Source organism: Nannospalax galili, unplaced genomic scaffold (assembly GCF_000622305.1).
Source record: "Nannospalax galili isolate Female #2095 unplaced genomic scaffold, S.galili_v1.0 scaffold657, whole genome shotgun sequence".
Classification (NCBI taxonomy): domain Eukaryota; kingdom Metazoa; phylum Chordata; class Mammalia; order Rodentia; family Spalacidae; genus Nannospalax; species Nannospalax galili.
In genome coordinates, this window is record NW_008339927.1 from 46,566 (window position 1) to 56,599 (window position 10,034).

Genomic DNA, 10,034 nt, shown 5'->3' on the forward strand with positions numbered 1-10,034 from the left:
ACCAGGTGAGCCGCGGCCGCGCGGGGACAGCCGGGCGCTGCACCCCCTGCAGCTGCGGAGGGTCTGTGCGAGGCCGGGCAGCCCAGGGGGACGACTTGGTGCAGCTGCGGAAGGTCTGTGCAGCGGCAGGCGGCCGGGAGGGACGGTCTGTGCGTGGCTGGGACTGTCTGGGGGGACGACCTGCTGCAACCGGGGACTAGTCTGAGTGGCCGGGCAGCCTGGGGGAGAGGGGATCGACCTGCCGCAGTCGGGGACGGTCTGTGTATGGCCAGGCAGCAGACGGAAGATCCGCTGCAGCTGGGGACAGTATGCATAGCTGGGGCAGCCGGGAGGAAACGACCTGCTGCAACCAGGGACAGGACTGTGCATGGCTGGGGCAACCCGGGGGGAGGGGCACGCCCTGCTGCCGCTGGGGACCGTCAGTGCATGGCCGGGGCAGCCAGAGTGAAGAGCGGCTGCAGCCGGGGACGGCCTGTGCAAGGCCGGGGCAGCCGGGAGGGAAGACCCACTGCGGCCCAGGCAGCCCAGGCCTTCCCCAGAACCCGCCCGCGGCCGAGTGCATGCCCGGTTACAACGCAGTCTTTGTTCCTCCGGGTTCCAAAGTTGCCACGCGCGAGGAGCATGGTGGATCTGACTGAGCAAGGGTTCCTGGGCGAGGTTTTGCGTTCTGGGAATTGAACTCCGGGTCTCCCAACCTGCTAGGCAAGCGGTGGGACACTGAGCTGCCTCCTTCCAGCCCGACTGATGTTTTGTGAAGCTGGTGCAAGGCTCGAGCTTTTTTTGCACAGGAGCTGCTATAGGTTCACGTGGGTGCGGGCTTAGCGTCTTCGAGGAGCACTAGTTTCCAAGTCTGACTTGGTAGGCGCCGTTTGTAATAAAAACGTGGGTGAAGGGAATGGGGTGAGCCAACATCTGTTTACTTTCCCAGTTTGTCTTGGTGCAGGGACACCAAGGCTCTGTTCTGCTTGTAGCGTGTGACCAGGAATGACCCTGAGCAGGGTCCCACCTCTGGATGTTGGACACCGAGAACGAGGCTGAAAGCCCCCAGCCTTCCACGCTGTGCCTTTGATTAAGCTTGTCGGCTGAAAAAAAATCAGTTTTTGTAGATTTGCCATGACTCACAGAATCAGTCTTCTCAGAGAAGGGGGTGTGCCAGCGCAGGCTGAGAGGTTTGGGTTTTAGGCATGGTAGGGAGATAAACAATGGAATGCTCTAGAACATAGACTTTTTCTGTGTTGGGAATGATTATTTCTCAACCTCTAAGCCTTTAAACATACTTTCACTTATTTTTAAGAAATGCAAAATAACAGCACTGTGAACACTCAGTGGTTTTTTTTTTTTCCTTTCTTTTTTTTAAGGTCTTTAGTCCTAAAGTTGTAAGGGCTTTCTGGTGTGCTGGGGAACTTGGCCCAGGAAGGGGTGGTACTTAGGCACCATCACCTTCCTCCTCCAAAGCAAAGCTTTAACTGTTTGGGAAGTTGCAGCACTACTGAGTTGTACACACCGGTCGTCTGGAAGTGTGTATCTTCTCTTGTAAGAAGTGGCGTTTTCCCTTCAAATTACATGAAAGTGTGGCAGGTAACTTTGTAGGCAAAAGTGAAATACTCTACAGGAATGGGTCTTCCCTGTGTGTTACTAGAGGATTACAGTCACTTAAAGTGCTCACACCGCTCTGTGATTGGTGTTGATGGTTGCCATATTTCCTCTCAGGCATCCAAAAGGACAGAGTGTTAGGACAAAACCCAAGCTGTATTTTATTTTCATAGATTTATTTTTCATTTTTTAGATTATGTGTGGGGGTGTGGGTATATGCACATGAATGCAAGTGTCCTTGAAGGCCCCATGATCCCATGCAGCTGGCGTTGCAGGCATTTGTGAGCCACCTGATGGGGTGCTGGGAATTAAACTCTGCAAGAGCATTTATGTGCTCCTAACTACTGAGCCATCGCTCCAGCCCTGTATTGTTATTTTCTGTATACTGAAAGTGGATGGGCCAGGGAGATGACTCAGGTGATGAAGGTGCTTTCCAGGCAAGCTGGCAACCTCAGTGTGAGTCCTGGAACCTGTAAAGACAAGGAGAGAAACAACCCCACAGAGCTGTCCTCTGACCTCCTCATGCACATTGTGGCATGCTCACCCCCTCTTGTGGGCAGGTACATAGTCTCTCTCTCTCTCTCTCTCTCTCTCTCTCTCTCTCTCTCTCTCTCATACACACACACACACACACACACACTCACACACTAAAAATAAAAATAATTTAAGGACAAGAAAGTGGATGCCTTAAAGAGTAAAGTCTTGTCAAGGACTGCAGACTTATTTAGAATTTTAAATCTTGGAATGCATTGTAACATTTACTCTGTATTTATTGAACTTGATTAATCATTATCAGGTTCCAATTTTTTAAAATGATAATTAGCAAAGATACAAATTATGGCAATAAATTTATTGCTGATTTGAACAACTTAGGAGACAGATAAAATTTGTTAGATGGGAATGAAAACTAAAAGTAAAAAACTAAACTTTAGAATTGTTGATGCATACTTTGTATATAATGACGTGGCCTGTTGGGAAACAGCATCTGACCCCGAAGTGTTCTGAGACAATTTCTAGACGTGCTTTGAATTACAAACTCTTGGTGCATTTAGAGCTCCAGGGGGGCCAGAAGTCATTGACACCATTAATGCTGTAGCCATAAGAGAAGTCTGCTGGGATTGCCGGAGGTCAGGTGTAGCCTGAGGTCCAGGCAATGTGGGAGAACCGCCTGTGGTGGGGATAAAGCCCTGCAGGCAGAGGGAGACCTGGAAGAGTTTATCAGGAACAGAGGACACAGCTAGGAAAACGTACTTCTCAAAGGGCTGATACAAATGAAATTTTGTGTTCTATTTAGTACTTTGTGGATAATTCTGAAAAGATGACACAATTCTTCCCAAATCATTAGCATTTACTATTTACAAAAATGGTGAGACTAGCCCCACTGTGGCTCTGCCTATGGGCACGTAGGGTCTGTTCAAGCCTGCTTTCGTAGGAGAGGGCCAGGCACATCTGCTGGGGACTCACTGAGGAGCTTTGGAAGCAGCTTGTTCTGCACCTTTAGGCAGGATACTTTGTGTCATTGAGTTTCCTGAAATGCAGAATAAAAATGATAATATCAATTTTATAGATTGTTAGAGGGACTTGAGAAAATAAACGTGAGGGTTTGTGATCAGCAGTAATGTGTAATAATTTGGTTGGATCGCTTTGAGAATTTTCAAATTAATTTTGTAGGCCAGTAGCTTTGGGGGTGACTGGACTTGCTGATCTCTCATCTTTTTGCTGCGTTCTGCCGTCCTTGACTCACCGACTTAGGAGATAAAAAACAGAAAAAGCTTTCATGTATATAATTGATATTTAAAAGAATTATTATACCTAAGTTTTTCAATCGCCATGCCCAGAAAGTGCAGATTTTTTCGTTTTGTTTTGTTTTAGGGGCTGGGTTTGATACCGGTTTGGTATATGGCACAGATTTGCCTGAAACTACATTCATCTGAGTGCTGTGATTAAGCCACATGCACATGCCCAGCTGGGCCTCAGGGCTTTAAGCAGCTCAGTGTGTACTTTAATAAGTGACACCTAATATGAATTATTTGGAAGACAGTTTGCTGAGGTAACATAGAAGGCCAGAGTTACAAACTCTACTAGTTACTTGTTGCTGTGACTGCCAGGGAGTCCTTCAGGGCCTGGAAGCCAACGGGAGCTGCTCCGCCTGCACCCAGCCCAGGACTGGTGCTGAATGCCGCCTGCTGCCTGCCTCTGTCTTGTTATTTAGTCCTTCAGTAGTTCTGAAGCCCCACCCTTAGGATAGCACACCGGAATATAGGGTGGGTCCTCCTCCCTCCTATAATCTAATGGAGGAACTCCTTCACTGATGAGTCCAAGGTGTGTTTCCCTGGTAGTTCTAAACACCAGCATGTTGACAGTCTAGGTTACCTTCTGAAACAGTGACACTGGATCCTGGAGTTCACTGTCCACTGATTTTCTTTCAGTTGACTTAAGTTTTCTGTGACTAGTGGTAATTTACATTTTCTTTATTTTTATCGTTTTGGTTGTGAGCCTGAGCCTTTAACAGCTACGCCAGCTGTCCAGCCCGCATTTTGTTTATTTTTAAGAGCTTGCTAAGGAATACCCTTAGGAAAATTTGTCACGTTTTCTTATGTTTTTATTGGGCTGGCCTTGAATTCACTGTGCATTCCAAGCTAGCCTGGAACTCACTCTCTTCCTGTCTCAGCCTCTGGAGTACTGGAATTACAGGCCTGTACCGCTAAACCTGGGTTAGGTGCCTTTCTGAGATTAATGAACACAGGATGGCTTAACAACACTTAGATTATTTATAACCTGAGAAGTTAGTTGTGAGTTAATGCCCTTATGTCCCTATAAAATCTGTAAAAAAGAAAAATACTTTCTATTTTTATGTGTATGAGTGTTTTGCCTTCATGTATGTAAGTGCAGAAGGGGGCATTGGATCTCCTGAAACTGGAGTTACAGATGGTTGTTAGCCACCATGGGGGTGCTGGGAACCAAACCTGGATCCTCTGCAAGAGCAGCCAGTGCTCTTAACTGCTGAGCCATCTTTTCCTATGAAATCTGTTAATGTAGCTTGTGTATAGATATAACCTATTTAAAAAATCACTTCTCTCTTTGCTGTAGTTCAGTGAGAAGGTACTGTGAGGCTCTAGATGCAGGGAGCATGGTTAGTCCTGCTGTTAATATTAAATGCATGCTTTAATAACAATGGGAAATGTCTGTGTGGGAGAAGAATCAAGCTGTAATAGGCATTTCCGCCTACTGTCACAGAACCTCGATTCCCTAGTACTAGATGGTAACAGTTTGTCCACTTTTGCTTTATCTGGAAGTGTTCTCAGTTTGTACAGCGGCATTTGACTGAATAGAGTGGCCTGGTTATCACACCCCAATTCCAGTAGTGGCTGTTGGATCTGTGCTGTGTGCCAGGCTGAGGAGTTGCAGGTCATGCACCACACACTGCCACCCACTATAAAAAACAGTATTTTATATGAAACACATTCCTAAGGTTTGAAGGCTGTATGTGCAGTTTTTAAGGAACCGCCGTGTATCGAGGGTAGAAAATGTCGTAAGGCACCACTTGGAAGATGGAGGAGATGAGAGGTTTTGAGCGCTGGGCCGGGTCAGACAAGCAGGGGCAGTGTCCGTCTTTCTGATAAATTACAAGTAGCCCAAGGATATTATGAAGATGGCATTGCGTGCGTGATGCACCATGAGCTCAGAATGAGGTGATGCAGGGCAGACTCTGGAAAAGCCATTGCGGACTTGGTAAAGCGAGTTGGTACGGGGAGACATGGGTGAGGCTTAGGTTATTGCCATGAAGAGGGTGATTGAGCTGCGTAAAGACACCAAAGTGGGGTGAGCTGGAATGGCTGGGAGGTCAGGGCGATTGCTGGAGGCGGAGAAGGCTTAGAGAGATGGGCCGCCCCCAAGATTCGTCTGAATGCAGTTACGCCAAGAAGTTGGCATTTGTTGTGAAAGGTTAAAAAGTGGCCGTTGAGGAAGCATTACGGGGTAGACTTGTTTGATTTTGTGAGAGCTGTTGAGAAATCTTAACTCCGACTTGAAAGCAGTGAAGTTTTGAACTGTAATAGGTGTACTGGGCTGGGTTTGTCCTGCAACCTCCGGGTCGCTGGCTGTAGATAGTTGAAGGACGTCAAGCAGATTGAGAGTTCAGGTCTTGTTCTACTTCATAATGCCAGTAACTGTCATTTGCAGATTCAGTACCTCAAGACAAACTCTTATGTGGATTCCAGATTCTTTTTTTTCCAGGTAATTCACGTAATTCTTTATATTATTGTACATTTAATTATTTCCTTCTGTAAATTAAGACTTTTACTTTTTAAATTACAAATGTCAACTAGTAATTAGAAATTTTAATTTTAGCTGGGTGGGTGGTACACGCCTTTAGTCTCAGCACTCAGGAGGCAGAGCCAGGCAGATCTCTGGGAGTTCGAGCCTGGTCTACGGAATGAGTTCCCGGCCAGCTGGGGCTATAGGGAGACACTGTCTCAAAAGATTAGAAAAATTTTTTAAAAATTCTTTTTGTACTTTTGAGACAGTTTTGTCTTGAATTCCTATCTCTCCTGCCTTAGCCCTTTGGGGGTTGGGATTATAGGCACTCCCACACCTAGTTAAAGCAGTGGTCTTTACATCTGATAAGGAAATTGTGGACTGTGTTCAGATTTTAATGCTGACTTCGCTTTGTTTTAATGCTCCTAGTTTGCTGAGCGGAAGAATCTCAACACTTCGAGATGAAACTGCTGCTGTGAGTGGCGCTGCTGCGTCTCGTTCTGGGTCCAGTTATGTGGGACCGAGACAGGGAAGCTCATGTTTTAATCAGCACCGAATGGACGTGCATAGTTTCCTTCTTCTTAATGCTATGCATAGTGTTTCCAGACTAGAAAGAGAACCCTAGACTAAGTACTGTATATAGCAATTGTGGGCATTCATGATTAGGGCAACTAGGCTCTGAGCTTGCATTGGCAATAGAGGAAGTAGTTCTTTAATCAATATTGCAACTTTAATAGTCAGTAAACATAAATAATATTCTGCTGTTAGAATGGTAGAAGGTTGTAGATATGTCTTGCATTTTTTTCTGAGCTTGTAAAGCAGTGGTCAGTGAGGAAACGAATATCTATGAAGTTTCAATCAAAAAGTTGGTTTACGCCTTGAAGTGTGTAACATGCAGAGAGCGTTCTAGAGAACTGAGTTAATGATGCACTAACTCCTGACAACAGTGAGGAGCAGCAGAGAGGTCCGTGCGGGGTCCATGCACGAGACCTACAGGTAGAGGAAGGCAGCAGAGCAGGTGCGTCCGCTTGAGATTGTGTGAAAATAAAACTTTGAGTGGAGGTCTTACCTTTAATCCCAGCACCTTGGAGGCTTAGAGGCAGGGGATTTCTGTCAGATGGAGGCCAGCTAGCTGGGGCTGCAGGGAGACCCTGTCTCAGAGCAGCAGCAACTATTTCCCATTTTAAAACATCTGACTTTCCCTTTAGTCTGTGGTGCTCTACTTGTTATTTTTAAAAAAACATTGTTACGGGGCTGGAGAGATGGCTTAGTGGTTAAGAGCACTGACTGCTTTGGCAGAGGACCTGGGTTCGAGTCCCAGCACCCACATGGTGACTAACAATCTTCTGTAACTCCAGTTCCAGAGGATCTGATGCCCTCTTCTGACTTCCCTGGGCATTGTATGACACAGGTGTACTTAAAACACATGCAGGCAATGTACTCACATTAAAACGTTATTACCTTTGAAGAGAGTGAGATAGTGAAATGGAGATGTCCAGGTGCTGTGATTCTGGACTCCTCTGTAGTGGGTCCTTTTCTTGATTACCCTGACTGCAGTAGAAATGTAAATCATTGTTTTAATGATTCACCAGAATCAGATTATGTAAGTTGTTATCTCTGCCCCCAGTAACTAGTGATTCAGCAGGATAAGAAAGTGTGATTTATTCATGTTTTCAGAGTTCTCATTGAGTTCTGGAATATTTCAGATGCAGATGTTTCCTCGAGTGTGTTTTTTCCTCAAAATATCAATAATTAAAAAGGAAGAAACTTGGACTCTTAACCCAGCATAGAACTGGGAAAATGAACAGCAGACCCCAGTCTTACCAAAAGGAATATTGACAACTGATTGCTGCTAGATGAGGAAGAGCTGATCTTCCTAAAACAAGGGACTCTAGATAGGCTGACTAGACTCAGCGGATGGACTTGCACTGGGGAATGGCTGTGGACACTGACAACCCAGTGGGCCTTAACAGGGATGACAGAGTACATGGGCTCCAGGGGTGGGGGAGGCTATGGGAGGGTGCTATTTGATATGCAGGTATAAAGATGAATAAGATTGTTTGGTATATTCTGTTTGAAATACACAAAAAAAATAAAAAAAATGTTTGTAACATTAAACTTTATAGCTGAATTTCAGTTTTAAGAGACATTAAAACCAAGGAAATCTAACGTTTAAATAATTCAGCCGTTGGTCTTAGTGTTTCAGATATTAAAGGGAGAACTGTAGGTTTTAACTGATGATAAAATGATTCTTCACTTGCAGATATTTATTGACAGAGACCCAGCAGCATTTGCTCCCATTTTAAATTTCCTTCGGACAAAAGAACTGGACTTAAGGTAAGAAACTCACCTTCTCCAGACTGAAGTCTTGCTGACAGCTGTTTTTGGAGGACGTTCCATGAAGTGTTTTCCCCCAACTGCATCTCAGTTGGCGTGTTTGTGCTTATTTAGGGCACATCGTGTTAGCAGTTAAGGTACACGTGTACAGTGTTAGCGGTCAAAGCAGGGCTCATCCTCCCGTCAAACGATGTCCTCTATGTGCACGAGCCTTCAGACTTCCCTTAGCGATGTTGAAATGTTAGTGATGCCAGGTGTGCTGTGTGACTAGGACTCACTTCCCCCCTGGTTTTTGCTGCCCTGTTACCTACGTTCTCATCGTCCTGAGCCCACCGGCTTCCTGGCCTCTCCTCTTCTGTCTGTGTCTGTGTGTCAACATCTTTAGCTTCTGTAAAGGAATGGTTTCCTCAGTTAACTTTGATGGCTGCATGCTGCAGCCCTCTTCCTCCAGGCTCCTCTAACTGCTTCCGAAGCAGTCTCCCTGTTCTCTATTCTGAGTTTCACTGTCATTATTGCAGCCAAAATGATCTACAGATGTGAGTCTGATCAGGCTGCTATTCTTTTACAAAATTATTTTTTTTATTTTATGTATATTAGTATGCATGTATGTAAGTGCACCTGCGTTATACAGTGCCCATGGAAGACAGAAGAGGCCATCTGATCTCCTGAAGCTGGCGTTACAGGCAGTTGTTAGCTGCCACATAAGTGGCAGGAACTGAACCCAGGTCCTCTGCAAGAGCAGCCAGTGCTCTTAACTGCTGAGCCTTTTCTTCAGTGCCCAGCCTCTATGTAAACATTTTAAAAAAGAGATTTTCATACATGAATATACTGTGCTTGCATCATTTCCTCCCTCCCTCTCCTCCCATGTCCCCCACCCCTTCTGAAATTCCTGACGTGTTCTTTATTATTGCTACACAAATACACATATACATACACATACATGTATACACACATATTCACACACCATGCACATACCACACACACAAACACAACCTGAGTCCATTTAATACTGCTTGTATGTACACGTGTTTGGGGCTGACCACTTGGGACTGGATAATCTATCCAGGGGCTTGTCCCTGGAGAAAACTGATTTTCTCTCAATCAGCCGGTAGCTCTTCATCTAGGGTGAGGCCTGTGGGGCTTCCCCCATGCATGCTGGCATGTCAACTAGCATTGTCATTATGTTGGTCTTGTGCAGGCAGCCCTAATGTTGAGATTTCATGGGTGCAGTATCCCTGTCATGTCTAGAAGACACTAGGAGTAGGTATCCTGATCCTCTGGCTCTTACAAAGTTTCTTCCCCTTCTTCTATGACATTGTCTGAGTCTTGGGCGTAGGGGTTGTGTGTAGATATACCAGTTGGATCCGGGGACTCCAGGGTCACTTTCTATCTGCATCTTGACCAGTTGTGACTCTGTAGTAGCCTCCACCTGCTGCAAACAGAAGCTTCTTTGATGAGGGGTAAGAGCTACACTAATCTATGTATAAGGATAAGTATTGTGAAAGCAGTTAGCTACTACATCAGTTTATCAAAATGATTGTAGTAGTAGGCTTTCCTCTAGGATATATGACCTCTCCAGCTAATGGATAGGTTTACAAGACCCTCAAAACAATATAGAGTATTGCTCTTGGTTGCCTGCCAGAACTTGAGGGTAAGACCCTATTGCTGAAAACACCACACATTTTGGTTACAGAACTTGGAAAAATCAAGCTGGTACTGATCTGGAAGCACCCTCCCTGATGGCCAGCTCCCATAGTGTCAGAAAGAGCTATGCAGGCTGCCAGGGGAGAAAAGTTATCACTAGTCCTATTCAGCTATACATCTTGTGAACAATAATAACCAGTAAG

The 10,034-nt window shown here is 45.5% G+C and overlaps 1 protein-coding gene across 1 annotated transcript in view; it reads left to right on the top strand.

The window, feature by feature from the left end:
• The window catches only part of Kctd3 (potassium channel tetramerization domain containing 3), a 48,636-nt gene that overhangs the window by 875 nt on the left and 37,727 nt on the right, over positions 1 to 10,034 (top strand). The window contains exons 3-6 of the mRNA XM_029564369.1: positions 31 to 113; positions 5,776 to 5,829; positions 6,280 to 6,325; positions 8,114 to 8,187. Of these exons, the coding sequence (XP_029420229.1) occupies positions 31 to 113; positions 5,776 to 5,829; positions 6,280 to 6,325; positions 8,114 to 8,187 (257 nt within the window). The remainder of the gene's footprint in view (positions 1 to 30; positions 114 to 5,775; positions 5,830 to 6,279; positions 6,326 to 8,113; positions 8,188 to 10,034) is intronic.